Below are 16,681 nucleotides of genomic sequence, written 5' to 3'. Positions count from 1 at the left end.
ACTCCTTTTTTTTTGGCATTCTCGTGGGGTGGAGAAAGCCTCAGATAAGAAAATTGTGAATCAATATCATCACTCTTTTTCATATGATAATGGTATTTGTGCTAGCTTGTGTGTACCTCGATTATTCTACCATATACTGCTAGCTCCCACTAGTAAAATTACAAAGGAACTCTTCCCACCGATAGTGAATCAAAATCATCACTCTTGATACTCCAGTGTTGTTGAATCTTCAGACCATGGCAAACCAAACCCCTCAGAGATTAATTTAAATAAAAATCTGATTATGGAGATAATAAGTAGAAGTCAACTTATTATTCTGGTGCCGCCAGCTTTATTTTCAGGAATGTAGTCAATAGGTAAGTGAACTTGCTTACCCTTTTTTCCCCTTTCCTTAACACCCCCACCCCCTTCTCTGAGGTTTTTACTCTTTCTTCATCATGTTCTGAATATCCCTTCTGTTTCATCTATTTACTTCCAATTTACATCAACTCTAATTTCAACTTCTAGATTTCGTAATAATCTCGTTGAATATTACATAAGAAAATTCTTCGAAGCTGGTTTTAACCATCTATTTTACCATCATTTAGTGTTAGCTATTACTTAATAAAGGACCACTCTATTCTATGTTTCTTTTTGGTTTGGTTTTAAAATATTCAGAGCCATAGGGTGGTCCTCTCTACATGCAGCTGTTAAATTTTCGTTGCGAATACTTACCTGGATAATCCTTAGCAGCGGAGGGTTTAGGATGAACTTTGACCAGCTTCGCATGTTTAGAAGGAGTCGTTGGAAAATTAATGGGAGTTGTAGAAGGAGTTTTAGGTGGCTTTTTGTTGAGAGAGACCACCGAAGAGGGAAAAAGAGTTCAATTTCGATTGTCTTTGTTTATTTACTTTTGGTTGCATCAGTTCATCTGTTATATTTATTATTTTTCAATATTTCAGCTATGGAACAATCTAGTGAAAATTCAAGAGTGAGTTGGAAGGATATGGATGTAGTAAAGACATTTTTAGAAAATTGTATTCAAGAAGTATCCTTAAATGGAAGACTTGGAAGTAGTTTGAAGCCAGACTCATGGAACAAGGTTAAACTAGCTCTAGAGACTTGTCATTGCTTTAGCGTTCCCCAAAAGAAGATGAAGAATTATTATGATTATCTAAAAGAGAAATATCAAGCTTGGTTGCCACTAACTAAAAAGACTGGCAATATTTATGATCCAACAACCAATACCTTTCAGATGTCTAATAATGAGTGGGATGAGTACATAAAGGTTAGTCCATTATTTAATAATTTTTTCTTTATTTTGCTATAAAGAAGAAGGTTTAATTAAAAGTGTGATATCTTATATTTGAATATAGGCTCATCCAAAAGCAAAGACATTGAGGAATTCACCTCTACCCTTTCCAGACCTATGCACAAAACGTTTTGAGGGTTCTACTGTAACAGGAATTCATGGTTGGAGTCCAAGTTGTACCTATCCTCGACCTGGTGTCTCTTCTGTGTCTACTCCTATAGATATTGATACGATTGATGGAGCGGAAGATCTATTTGGTGACAAAAATGATGAAGCTCCTAAAGATTCTCCGTCCCAATCTTCATTTTCTGTTGAAAAGAAAGCTTCAGGAAAGAAGAGAAAACTCTGATCGTCTCATTTGGAAATTGATGAGAAGATGAGTACTGCATTGGAGTTATTGATTAAAAAAAAATAGTGGACCTGACGTCGAAGAATCTATGGACAAATTACAAGGACTTTCCTGGAATGATCCATTATACAGTACAACTCTTGCTATAATTTGTGAAAGTGAGAGCTACAGGAAAGCATGGATGAAACTAGAGGTTGACAAGTTAGAGAATTGGGTTAAGGTCTTGGGGAAACAAAAGGGACTTCTTGGGTTAAGGTCTTGTGGAAACAAAAGGGACTTCTTTAACTTTGCTAATTTGTAAGTGTGATCCTCTCTCTCTCTCTCTCTCTCTCTCTCTCTCTCTCTCCCCTCTCTCAACGGTAACAACACCTCCCCACCCCACCCTACCCCACCCCCTCCTTCCTGGTAGCGAACCACCCCCCGACGGTTATACTTTTCCAGCCAGGCCCCATTCTTTTTCTCTCTTTCTCTCTTCTCGTCTCTTCTCTTTTCCTTTCTTTCCCTTGTTTTTTTTCCTCTTGTCTTCTCGTTTCTGCACTTGGAAACCTCCGCCAGTGGGTTTCCGGCGGTGAACAGTACTCCGGCGGCGAATAGGTTTTTTTTTTTTTTTGAAATTGTTAACACCTGGAGTTGGTACCTTTGGTGGCTCATATTAATTCATGTGTATTTTAACCTTGTTAAATCTTGTCTGCTACACATTCTTGACTCTTGACTTTAAATTCTTGCCTTTATTCCTTTAGCTTATAGTGTTATCTTTCTTGTCATAGTAACCTGACTTGCATATAGTCTCTTGATAACTGTGCTTTAGTATTGATTCTTGTTTGTTTTAGATAAATCGTTGATTTGCTTTTATTTCCCTTAGTGGCTATAGTGAGTGATGGTAGACTAGGTCATGTTCTCGGTCGGGGACGGGAGCTAGAGTTAGAGGGGGTAAGTGGGGTCAGGGAGCGTCTAGGTTGAGAGTAGGGTCCTGGAACATTGAGACTTTGACGTGGAAGTCCATAAAGCTAGTTAATATTCTTAAGGAGAGGAAGATTACTATAGCTTGCATCCAAGAGACCAAATGGGTAGGATCTAAAGCTAAGGATGTGGACGGGTATAAGTTATGGTTCTCGGGTAAGTCAATGTATAGGAATGGGGTAGGAATTTTAGTAGATAGTGAGTTAAGGGACCAGGCCGTAGAGGTTAGGAGGGTCAATGAACAGATTATAGCGGTAAAGTTAGTTGTGGAAGGGTTTACCATGAACATTATTAGTGCTTACGCGCCACAAGCGAGCTTGGACGAGGAGGAGAAGAGGCGCTTTTGGATGAAGTGTTGGGAGTTATACCACCCACCGAGAAGTTATTCATTGGAGGAGATTTCAATGGACACATCGGCTCAACCTCGGGGGGTTATGATGATGAGCATGGAGGTTTCGGCTTCAGAGTCAGGAATGGAGGAGGAGTCTCACTTTTGGATTTCGCTAAAGCCTTTGGATTGGTAGTAGCCAACTCGCGTTTCCCGAAGAGGGAGCAATAGTTGGTAACCTTTCGTAGTTCGACGGCTGTGACGCAGATAGACTTTTGCTCCTTAGAAAAGAGGATAAAGGTCTTTTTAAAGACTGCAAGGTCATTCCGAGTGAGAACCTTACGACCCAACATAAGCTTTTGGTGATGGATTTAGGGATTACGAGGAAGAAGAAGAAGAGGGTCGGGGATGACCTGCCAAGGATTAGGTAGGGGAGTCTGACTTTGTCGAGTGCCTAGGAGATGGGGGAGAAGTTGATGCCTATGGGGGCTTGGGAGAGTTGGAGGGACGCGAGCAGTATGTGGGATAGGATGGCGAGCTGCATTAGGGAAACAACTAGAGATGTCCTGGGAGTCTCGAGAGGTCACTGTGGTAGGCGACGAGGGGACTGGTGGTGGAATGAAAAAGTCCAGGGAAAGGTGGAAGCAAAGAAAGGGGCGTACGCGAGGTTGGTAGACTGTAAAGATGAGGAGGAGAAGCAGACGAATAGGGAAAGGTATGAGGTTGCGAGAAAGAAAGTGAAGTTGGTAGTTACGGCGGCAAAAACGGCAGCTTTCAAACGTCTATATGCAGAACTAGAGGACAAAGGCGGGGATAAGAAGTTGTTCAGGCTAGCCAAGGTGAGGGAGAGAAAGGCACGGGACCTGGATCGAGTAAAGTGCGTCAAGGACGAGGATGGCAAAGTATTAGTAGAGGAAGCTCTCATTAGACGGAGATGGCAGTCATACTTCCATAAACTCTTGAACGAGGAAGGTGATAAAGACATTGCGTTGGGAGATTTGGATTACTCTGAGAGGCGTCGCGACTTTGGGTATTGTAGGAGTATAACGATGGAGGAGGTTAAGGGTGCTGTTCGCAGGATGCGCAGGGGAAGAGCTAGCGGTCCTGACGAGATCCCTGGGGAGTTTTGGAAGAGTGCGGGCAGGGCAGGTTTGAAGTGGTTGACTGGATTGTTTAATGTTATTTTTAAGACGACAAAGATGCCTGAGGAATGGAGGTGGAGTATGATGGTCCCTTTGTATAAGAACAAAGGTGATATTCAAAGTTGCAACAACTGTAGAGGGATCAAGCTGCTCAGCCACATTATGAAGGTGTGGGAAAGGGTGGTGGAGATGTGGGTGAGAAGAGGCGTGTCCATTTCAGAGAACCAGTTCGGATTCATGTCGGGGCGCTCGACTACAGAAGCTATCCATCTTGTGAGGAGACTGGTGGAGCAGTATAGGGAGAGGAAGAAGGACCTGCACATGGTTTTCATCGACCTAGAAAAGGCTTACGACAAAGTGCCAAGAGAGGTTTTATGGAGATGCTTGGAGGCTAGAGGTGTACCTGTAGCGTACACTAGGGTGATCAAGGACATGTATGAGGGAGTCAAGACCAGGGTAAGGACAGTGGGAGGAGACTTGGAGCACTTCCCAGTGGAGATGGGGTTGCACCAAGGATCAGCTCTTAGCCCATTTTTATTTGCTCTAGTGATAGATTGTCTGACGTGGAGAATTCAAGGTGAGGTGCCATGGTGTATGTTATTTTCGGATGACATAGTCTTGATCGACGAGACACGCAGTGGAGTGAACGCTAAGCTAGAGGTTTGGAGACAAACTCTGGAGTCTAAAGGGTTCAAGTTGAGTAGGACCAAGACAGAATACATGGAGTGCAAGTTCAGTGACGTGACACATGAGTCTGGCGTGGAAGTGAGGCTTGGTACCCAGGTCATCCCAAAAGAAAAGAAGTTTCAAATATCTCGGGTCTATTATACAAGAAAATGGGGATATTGACGATGATGTCTCACATCATATTGCGCAGGGTGGATGAAATAGAGGTTTGCTTCAGGAGTGCTGTGTGATAAGAAGGTGCCACCAAAACTTAAAGGCAGGTTCTACAAAGTGGTTGTGAGACCGACCTTGTTGTACGGGGCAGAGTGTTGGGCAGTCAAGAGCTCTCACGTCCAAAAGATGAAATTTGCGGAAATGAGAATGTTGCGATGGATGTGTGGGCACACCAGGCGAGATAGGATTAGGAATGAAGATATCGGGGATAAGGTTGGAGTAGCATCTGTGGTGGACAAGATGAGGGAAGCGAGGCTCAGATGGTTTGGGCATGTGAGGAGGAGAAACACAGATGCCCCAGTGCGGAGGTATGAAAGGTTAGCTATGGATGGTTTCAGAAGAGGTCGGGGTAGGCCGAAAAAGTATTGGGGAGAGGTGATGAGACAGGACATGGCGCAGGTTCAGCTTATCGAGGACATGACCTTAGATAGGAGGTTTTGGAGGACTCAGATTAGGGTAGAAGGCTAGTAGGTAGTCGTTGTTTCAATCTATAGTCTAGTGCCCTTTGTTTCTTGCTACTATATGTGGTTTCTTGTACTCGATTATATTATTTATCTGTGGTAGCTACTGCTCCCTTTTTTCAGACTGCTTTATTTTGACTTATTCGCTTTCTTTAGTTTTATTTGCATTCTGCTTTGAACTGCTTGTGCTTATCTAACCTTTCTCGTTGTGATTTCTCTTGAGCCGAGGGTCTTTTGGAAACAGCCTCCCTGTCTTCCGAGATAGGGGTATGGTCTGCGTACACTTTACCCTCCCCAGACCCCACATTGTAGGATTTCACTGGGTATGTTGTTGTTGTTGTTGATGCATTAGGCGTTGATAATGTGAAACATTCTTTATTATTTTTACTTCTAGTATCTATTATGCTTATTGAACCTTTTCGATATTATATTATGTTGGAATCATTTTGGTTAGTGATATATTTTTAAATGCCTTTTTTGGGTTATGCTTGAGAATTATGGATAATTAGTCGTTATGTAACTTTTATGTTGACCAAATATATAACATTTTATGCTTATTATCACGTATTGTACATTTTCCAGGTTAAAATAGTTTAGACATGGACACTGAAGATCAGATATTACTGTTGATGAGCTTGTATTGGTGTAGAAAAGGTCTTAGACTCAAGAATGTTCAAAGAAATAAAGATTTAACATCATCTCTATCTGGTCAGAATTACACATTGGAATTATTGTCTGGCTCTAGTCGACAATGTTTAGAGTTGATGCGCATGTCTCGTGATGCATATGTGCAGTTGTGTCAATATTTTAGACATAATGGATGGCTCACGGATAGTAAATATGTATATGTAGAAGAAAAGATAACAATATTTTTATCCATTATAGGGCATAATGAGTGTTCTGTGGTTATCAAGAGGAGATTCCAACATTCTTCGCAAACGATTCACAAATATTTTCATGAGGTTCTTGAAGCAATGATGAAGTTTGCAAAAGAGATGATATCATCTACAACATCCGATCCAAATCTAGATACTCCCGGTGCTCATAAAAGGCTACGTAAAATTTTTAAGGTACTTTAGTTATACTACTATATATATATATATATATATATTTGTAGGGAGCAATAGGTGCACTTGATGGGACACTAGTACATGCCATTGTTCCCGCTAATCAACAAATTATATATATATATATATATATATATATATATATTTGTAGGGAGCAAGCAATAGGTGCACTTGATGGGACACTAGTACATGCCATTGTTCCCGCTAATCAACAAATTGTTTACAAGAGGAAGAGGAAAGGGTAAATGTTATCAGAATGTATTAGGTATATGTGATTTTAACATGGTCTTCACTTATGTTTACGCTGGATGGGAAGGAGTAGCACATGATGCACATCTTACAGAGATTGTATCTAATCCAGAAAATGGCTTTCCATTTCCTCCTCCTAGTAAGTGATGCAACTTCAAATATTATGAAACAATACTTTCTCTTTATTATGACCATTTAACCTTTTATTTGAATGGAAGACAAGTACTATCTATGTGATGCGGCATATCCAAACACTCGAGGATTTCCAGCACCGTATCGTAATGTTCGATATTGGTTAGGAGATTATCAGCGTAGGAGGGCCATAAATAAGGAGGAAAAGTTTAATCATGCTCATTCACAACTCAGAAATGTTATTGAACGTGCTTATGGAGTTCTAAAAGCAAGATTTCCGATATTGGATAAGATGCCTCCATATTCTATTGATATCCAGAGAGATGTTGTTGTTGCATGTTTTGCAGTTCATAAATTTATCCGGAAGGAGCGTATAAATGATGAACTGTTTAATCAATACGATTCACCTCAGTTAATATTTGATGAGGAAGAAGGAGAACAAGAAGATATGTTAGATGAAGCAAGTGGACCTAATTGGACAGCTGAAGATTCGCAGATAATGCACAATATGCATGAACAACTTACCCTTCAACTAATGCAAAGAAGAGGAAATACTTGAGAGTTTCATATTTTCATTATTTGAAATACTTCCAGTGTTTGGACCTTAGAATTTGATCTGATGTAGTTAATTATTTGAATTATCTTATACTTGAGCGTTTGAAGTGGAACAAGATTTTGTTTAACTAAATGATTTTTTTTTGTTAAAAAAATTAACTTATGTTGAATTCTGAAGGAAAAAAATCATGTTACCTCATTACAGTAGTATTTTTTATATTGATATATAAATTTTAGTTTGCATTTCAGATAATTTAACTTTTTTATCAAATAGAATATACAAATATTATTTTCTATCAAAAATATAAATTTATTTTGCTGAAATGAGATTTTTGTAATATTTTTTTGATATAGTATAATATCACATGCACATTCAGATATTGAAAACAAACAGTCTTAATCATTCATTGTTCAGATCTAGAGACTACATCTTAATTTTCAGCTATGCATTCAGATCCAGACATCTGGATCTTAATACACATCTTAATATTCAGATTCAGACGTCTTAACCTTATTCGAAACAAATGAGGCCTGAAACTCTCATAAGGTCAAACTAAATTAATTGGTAAGCTAACAAAAATCGGACAGAATTTCCCCTATGTCATCTATTTCCTCCAACTTCCAAAACAACTCCCAAACATCATTAACAACATCAATAATACCATAATCAAGAGATTACGTTCAAACTAGACTCAAATCCACCCAAAACTTCCTTTCAAATTCTACCCATAATCAATAACTACAACACAACACTTTATAATGCTTCCTTCATAACTTTTTTTTACTTATAAGACTTGTTTAACCTTCAAATTAACGCAACATAAGTAATAGAGTGAAAAACATACCTTATTCTTGAAAAACTCTAGCCAAACACACAACTTACTCCAACTAGAAGCAAGAACACACACTTCTATGAACTAGTTGCGGATTTAGAGCTTGATTTTGTCTTAAAATAGTTTGGAAGGGTTTGGGGTGTTAGAGAGAGCTTATAGGGTTACTAGGGATCTGATTTGGTGGAAATATGAGCCCCAAGGTCGTGGACCTTCTTATTTATAGCAAAAGAGAAGTTTCCACCGCCTCAACTCGACAGTAGCATCGATGGTACCGTCATTATTTGACAGTCCGATATTTTGCAACCGTCGAATTGCACTAAGGAAACGTACAATTTTGTACGGGCCGTATCGTTCACTGTAGGCCTCAAATTTGCGATCTGTCAGTTGCATTGGAAACAAGACTCGTTGAATTCAATTTATATAGGATATGCGTTCCACAACTCCTCATATCCCAGGAGATATACCTCCCTCAAGTTGGACCAAAAATTCCTGTCCAAAATTCTGTCAAGCTTTTCCAAAATCTCGACAAACTTAATTTATTCTATTCGCTTGATCCCAAAACCTTTAGACACTTGCTTATCACTTTTTAAAAGTCTTCCTTAACCTTATAAGGGTTCCATAACCTCTCCGGGGTTACGTTAGTTTACTTAAAACGCAAATGATGCAAAAACAATTGAGGTGTAGCATTATGATTATTGTTCCTTCAAGGTGAGATATGCCAATGATGTTAGCTCCATAATGGAAATCAGAGGTTTACCGAACTTACGTCACTCCGATGAATTCAAAAATGTAGACATGAGTAGTATGCTAGTTATGAGATCCCTAACGAGGTACTTAATTCTAGAAGATTGGCTTATGATGCAGCCAGGAATTTAGCTAATCAGGAAGAAATCTTAATGGCCTAGAAATGTGCTTATGGATCTTATGTAATCATGTAGCCATTAACAAATAAGTAATGATCATGAGAAGTGCATAGAAGCTAATAGATAAAGAATGAACACTAGGAGTGTATAAAGGGTACCTATAAGGAATATTTGGATCGGGCTGCACGTTCTGCTGCACATGCATTCATATTTGGATCGGGTTGCACGTTCCGCAGCACATGCATTCATATTTGGATCGGGCTGCATATTCCATAACACATGCTTTCAAATTTGGATCGGGCTGCACATTATGCAGCACATGCTTTCATATCTAGATCGGGTTGCACGTTCCGCAACAAATGTATTCATATTTACCACTGGTCTATGGCCAGTTACATAGTTATGTATTTACCACCATGCTACGGCTGGTTGGGCAGTTATTACCACCAAGCTATGGCCGGTTGGGCAGTTACCACTGATCAGTCGGGTAGTGCGCTTTACCACCGGGCGATAACCGGATGGGCAGTTACCACCATGCAACGACCGGTCGGGAGTTACCATTGATCAATTGGGCAGTTAGCACCAGGAGGATAAGTAGGTTAGAGACACAGTATTGTACATAGATGTAGTTAAGCACAGGATAGTATAGAGAGACATACATGCTAGACTCTCATTGGTAAGTTAGGTGTTCCAGGTTGATTCTTATCCTTCTTCTTTACAGTATATATTTATTGTGGTACATTTTCGCCTTACATACTTGAAACATTATTCGTACTGATGTCCCTTTACTGGGGGCGCTACGTTTCATGCCCATAGGTCTTGAGATACAGGTTGATGGATCTCTCAGTAGGATACCAGTTCAGCAGGCAGTGTCATGGCACTCCACTTGCTCCGGAGTTGCTCTGTAAGTCAGCATGGTTGCATATGCATTTGCATGGGTATGGCGGGGCCCTTTCCATGCCACATTATGTCTTGTACTCCAGTTAGATTGATATGTCTTATTACCATAAAAATATAGGCTCGTAGATTGATATGCACAGTTAGATGTCTTATGGTTATTTCGGTTTATACTCTGTTATATTATTACTATGGATAGCCTTGCCAGCATATGTAATTGGAATTAGCTTGATGACATAAGTATATTATCTTTTGGGCTTGTATCCCATACAGTTTTGTGATATTTATGAGTTAGCATGATGGCCCACTAAGGTATGATTATGTGATGTATGCAAGTTTTGTGGTGCTTGGTGGGTCGTGATAGAAGTGGAATCAGAGCAGTTCGTCCTAGGGTTTATCTACGAGCCGTGTCTAGTAGAGTCTTGTTTATGGTGTGTAGCGCGCCACACTAATAAATAGGAGGTTGTAGGGCATTTTGGATGGCTACCTTTCTTTGTATCCTAGATCGTGCTATAGAGCTATGTCATAGGGTGTAAATCTTCAACCCTGACCTCTGTTGTCTTATAGTTTGATGGCGACTCCTTCAGAAATGACTACGGGTGATTCGAGGATTGCAATGATGACGGGGAAAAAGAAAAAAAGTAATATTAAAGAGGAACCTAGAGTGGAATCTGTGATTATGCAATGGGTTAACATTGCAAATATGTTGATAGTACGGGGGGAAAAGATATGTTATAGTAATAAAGCAAAAGTATGATTAATCAGGAAGGGTATGTGTGGGGAACATAGTTCGATTAAAAGACCATATCTATAGAATTACGAATGATGGGTATTAAGAGGAATCAGTAAGATTTGAATGACTTGTGAGTAAGAGAAGATAGTACAGGATAAGGGGATGAGAAATGTTGTCAGGAACAATTATTGTGGTAATATTGTTTGTACACCCATGAGGGTGGTATTGATATATTATATGCAATTCTGTTAAGATAAATTTTGAAGTATTCTGGTGGGACTTACAAAGAAGAAAAGTTTGATGGAATTTTCAGTTGGGTAATAACAAAGGACTGGGGATATACTGTGAACAGTTATCAACCTTAGAAGTGTTTTATTAATGAGACATCGATATGATTAGATGGAAGTTGTCTTTTTCCCTCGAGATAAGAAAGGGAAAGGACACGTATGTGTTTAAATATGATTCTTGAGTGTAAATATGCCAATGATTTAAGAGCAGAAAGAGGTGAAATAGGAATTACGGAAACGAAAATAGTATTAGTTGTAAGGATGATGATGCCTAATGTCTAAAAGGGATATGATTGGTTAGAAAAAGGGTATGTCACTCAGAAAAAGGTACAAGCGCGATGTATGTCACTCAATGAGCTAGATATTGATGAGGGCCTCCTTATTGTATAGAGTATATTAGCAAGGGTGTTATACAAAGATATGAGATCCATGTATCCACATTTGTTTTCACTCCCAGAGGAGGTTCAGACTAAGACATCATATCCTTCAGGTACGTCTATGTTGGTAGTTACTATTATTGGTCGTGTGAGGCCATTGTTGCTACTGATTGTTATGGCCCTGGGTGGCATTGTGTTGTTGGTGAGCTGTGTGACAAGTTGATAGTATTACAGTTACAGAGGAAGCATTGCCAAAAATTCCATCAGATCTCTGAGGGTTTAACATTCGAGGATGAATGTTTTTAAAGGAGGGGAGAATGTTACACCTCGAAATGTTTTTCATCGTTTGCGTTCTAAGTGAAATAACATAAGCTCGGAGAGGTCATGGAACCCTTATAAGGTTAAGAAATACTTTTAACAAATGCTAAGCAATCGTCTAAATGTTTCGGGATCAAGCGAATTGAAGAAATTAAGTTTGTCGAAATTTTGGAAAACTTGGTAGAATATTTTACAGGACATTTTAGTCCAAGTTGAGGGAGGTTTATCTCCTAGAATATGAGGAGTTATGGAAGTCATAGCCCATATAAATTGAAGTTCATTGAGTGTAGTTTCCAATTCAATAAACTATTCGTCGTTACGACATCGAAGTAGAAAGTTATTGGATTTTCAAGATAGGCTGCCAGATGACTTCTCCGCGAGCCCATTTGGAAAGTCGGTGGAACTGACCTTCAAGGGGTGTAAACACCCCCATTCCCCTCATTTTATCATCATTCTACACTCCTTTGAGCTTTAGAACCTCTATAAACATTTCTTAAACACTTATAGTCCCTTCGATCAAGAATTTAACAAGATTACACTAAACTAGTTCATGAAAAGTGATAATTCTAGCTTCTACTTGATGTTGTGGTGAGTTTTGTCTTAAAGAAAGTTGATGTGGCTAAATTTCTTCAAGTATAAGGTATTTTCTTCATCTTGACTTTGATATTGAATTATTTTTGAAGGATTTTAATGGTTTAAAGTGAAGGAAAACATAGTGTAAAGGTCCTAGTTTGATATGTTGATGTTGTTAGTTTATGGGCTACTTTTCAAAGGAAGTTTTGGAGGGATTAGTTTATGTTTGTCATGCAGTATCTTCATTATGTTATTGTGGATGTTGTTATTGATGTTTGGGAGCTATTTAGGAATTGGTTCGGAGTAGATAATATAGGAGAAATTGTTACACCCCGGAAAAATTTCGCGCTACAAAATCATAGACGGCGTAGTACGAGCTCGAAAAGGAGTTAAGTCAACAAGGATTAAGGATGAAGATTGGGTGATCTAAGTTTAAGAATATATACACATACGACATTTGGAGACAATATGGTGTGAATTGGTTCATAAGTTATTTAACGAAAAAACCTCGTTACTGTAAGTTAAGGTGGGGCCCACACATCGGGACCTTATAAAAGACATATGAAGAGATATATGGGTAGTACATGTGAATTTGAGCAAGTCCTAAGAAGGACCCATAAGCCAAAAATGAGTGTAAGCCCTCCAAAAGAACGATTTAAGAAAACGTTTTCGGATGACCTAACTTGGAGGGGCAAAAACGGCATTATATGTTTGGAATTTTGGAAAACTCTCAGAAATAAAGGTTGTAGATAATGGAATTATCTTTCCAACGGTAGGTTGTGGGCCTACAGGCGACATCGCGATAAGGAGATATGAACGTTTTAAGGCAGGAGGGTCGAGTTGAACAGTAAATCCGGCCCAACCCGAATCCAATTCGGGTCAGGCCCATTACCCATGCTTTTTAACTAAAATTTTCGGTTTCTCTCCCTCATTTTCAGACCAAGAGAACCTAGAAAACTCTAGAGAAAAAGAGAGAGGAGAGCCTAGAGAGAAAATCAATTTTTGACCAAAATCGGAGCCCCGAATCCCGAAGCCCATGAAGAGAAAAGTGTTCTACGTCGCGTTGCCTTCGATTTGAGCTAAAAATCAACTAAAGAGAAGAGGGTGGACGTGGTGGCTGTGCACTTAAGGTATGAATAAGGTTTCTTTTCATTGTTAACAAGTTTATTTAGAGTTTTAACGGATTAGAACGAAGAAAATAGCGTGATAAATTCGTTTGTTGGTATGGTTGAATTGTGGAATGGGGTTTGAAGAAAATTTTGGATGAAAAAAAATGTATTTAACTTGTAGAATGCGAAGGATGTTGTTAGTGTTAATTTCGACTTCTTTATGGAAATAAAATTATTAAATAATTATATCGCGAATTGGTTGGTTGGAAAATTTGAAAAATAATGTGCGGGCTGTTTTACGGCATATGTTGGTGTTGGAAATGATGTTAATATATTTGGTATTGTTGTTGATGTGTTGGTTGCTGAATTGTAATTTTGTGCTAGGCATATAAACAGGGGAGATGCTGCCCAAATTTTTGTAGACAAGTGTTGAGTTAAGATTGAATTCTTAAAGGCTTATAATCAATATTTGGTATTTGTGACCAATTGTAGATTTTGGGGCATTCGGGACTTGAAATTCGAGGAGCGTAAGAAGCGGAAAAGGTATGTAAAACTCACCCTTTCCTTCTCTTGGCATGTCCTAGATGTATTAGGTTTGAAGTTGGACCTCGGGGACTACTCTACTCTTCGGAATCCGCGTCTAAATTTGCCCCTTTTCCATTCAGCGGAATTGAACTAATTATGTTGCAAATGGTTAGGAAAGTTGTTTAAATACCTAGAACTTGTGTAAATAAAATCCGATTACCTTAAAACCCTCATAAGAGACTCCATAAAGTTTATTACACATACTTTGTGTCCGCCACCTCGTTTGACCCGAGGTGGGCCCACTACTCCCGAATTTTTCTAATTTGTTCCGTTTGACTTGTTCTGAAGTAGAATTCAAAGGAAACTCTTTGCTACTCTCCTAACTACCATATGACGTCTGTTTGAATTATTTCGTTGACTTCCATAATGCATTTTGAAACATGAAAACGATTTCAGAAAGCTTATTTTGATATAAACCATCGTGACATCCGAAAGGCATACGCTATGATTACCGTTCAATCTCTTTTATATGATTTGCCATCTGAGTTATGTTATCGAGATTCTGTAAATGTTATATTTTGATATGTTCAAACAATCCCAAAAGCTTTAATTCGATATAATCCCCCGCGACATCCGAAAGGTACGTGCTATGACTATCGTCTGATTTCTTTCTTAAATGACCTGTCATTCGGATTATTCTGTCGAGTCTTTGTAAATATTTTATGATGCAAAAGTTTCTCACTACTCCACTCGTGGATGCCTCAATGCTTCCTTTACTGAGCCCCGGCCAGGATTTGTTATCAAGCATATTCCACTGCATTGTTCGTCGTGCCTCGATGTGAGGGGGCAGGTATGACATGTACATGGGTCCGGAGTATGATGTGCCATGTACACCTATGTTCTGATATGATATGATATGATATGATGTGATGTGGCCATCTGATATGTTATGATATGTTACGGAGCTATTCCCTACTCTGAAGTATGATGTGTTGTGGCGCCAGTGACGGGGTGGCGCCACGTTCTGTTCACCGAGTCCCGTATTGGGGCCGGATTTGGCATATGTTTCTGCATGCATTATTTACGTTTTGTAAGTATACATTTTGATATCCTAGACTTTGCACTCATTTTCTGTATTTTCTGTTCCGGTTATGATTTCGTCTACTGTACTTCATGCTTTACAAACTCAGTACATATTCCGTACTGACCCCCTTTCTTCGGGGGCTGCGTTTTCATGTCGCGCAGGTACAGACGACAGGTTTGCTGATCCGCCCGTTTAGGACTTTGTTCTGCTATTTTCGAGCGCTCTTTCATCCGGAGCCTATATTTTGGTATAGTATTCTGCTATTGTATATATGTACGCTATTCAGGGGTACGACGGGGCCCTGTCCCATCTTATGTTTCTGTTATTACTGTTCGTAGAGGTCTGTAGACACATATGTGGGTTGTGTATATGTTCTGGGAAATACGTTTTCTGTGATGGCCTTATCGGCTTCTGTGCGCTACATCTGCTTGTGTACGATAGCTTGTGACTCCGTTTGGATTTATATATTTATTTATCTAATTTATATGTTGGTTCGGGGTTACTGGGTACGTAAGGTGTCCTGCTCGGACACGAGTCGCGGCCTACGGGGTTAGGTCGTGACAGAAGTGGTATCAGAGCGGTTTGTCCTCGGAATGTCTACAGGTCGTGTCTAGTAGAGTCTTGTTTATCGGTGTGTTGTGCACCACATCTATAAACGGGAGGCTACAGGACATTTAGGATGTTATCCTTTCTTTGAATCTTAGATCGTGCGATAGAGCTGTATGGTTAGGATGTTTCTCTTCCAACGAATTGTTGTATCTACAGCGAGGCTCCAACGAGCAACAGTGTCAGCATTTGGGAAATTGTTTCTGATCCTCTTTTTGCAGGTGACTGTAGTGTCACGACCCAGCCCCGTGGGCCACGACTGGCACCCTACCTGGGTACCCAGACCAAATCACATATTCATTTACCAAATCCGAACGTGTTTCAGAATTTCATAAAATTCATATCTACGTAGTTTATATCAAAATATGTCTTAAGGGGTCGCACAAATCAAAATGTCATATCGAATCCAAACGGAGCGGCGGAATAGACATCGCCGGTCATAAGTGCAAATATAAGCATAAGGGCCGTTTAGGGCCATCATAACAAACTGACCGCTGTAAGACCAGAAAACAAAATCAAACAAACATACATAGGACCCTCGCCCCACATATATGACTACAGGCCTCTACGAATGCAAAACAAAGACATATGGCGAGACAGGGCCTCGCCGTACCCAAATAGTCAAATGTACAGAATATATACATAGCAAAAAAAAGTCTGTACCAAAAGTGGACTCCGAGTCAAGAAGGAGTACTCCGAAATAGCAGAGACTGAAGCCTACAGTGGAGGATCACCAATATCTGTACCTGCGGGCATGAAACGCAGCCCCCGAAGAAAGGGGGTCAGTACGAAATATGTACTGAGTATGTAAAGCACGGAGTACCGAAATATGAGCCAAAACTGGAAGCAAACCGGATATCAAAGGGAAGTACCAATCAGTATGTCAAAATCCGTATCAAATCATATACATATACATAATGCAAACGAAATCATGCAAACGCTCAAGAACGTTGTCGCCACTCCGACGCTGGCGCCACACACAGCATAAGTGAGCGTATCGCATCACTAGCCATATCACAGCATAACTCCAAACGGAACCCGG

General features: G+C 39.7%; 1 protein-coding gene across 1 annotated transcript; it reads left to right on the top strand.

Moving 5' to 3' along the window:
- The first annotated feature begins 3,389 nt into the window (after positions 1 to 3,389).
- On the top strand, positions 3,390 to 7,438 carry LOC132611892 (uncharacterized). Its single transcript, XM_060326252.1, has 4 exons — positions 3,390 to 3,643; positions 6,081 to 6,501; positions 6,754 to 6,886; positions 6,966 to 7,438. The coding sequence occupies exons 1-4, from the start codon at positions 3,390 to 3,392 to the stop codon at positions 7,436 to 7,438; spliced, it is 1,281 nt and encodes a 426-aa protein (XP_060182235.1).
- The last annotated feature ends 9,243 nt before the right edge of the window (positions 7,439 to 16,681 follow it).

The sequence above is a fragment of the Lycium barbarum genome, chromosome 9 (genome assembly GCF_019175385.1).
Source record: "Lycium barbarum isolate Lr01 chromosome 9, ASM1917538v2, whole genome shotgun sequence".
NCBI lineage: Eukaryota > Viridiplantae > Streptophyta > Magnoliopsida > Solanales > Solanaceae > Lycium > Lycium barbarum.
Note: the sequence above shows the minus strand (reverse complement) of the source record. Positions and strands in the feature narration are given on the sequence as shown.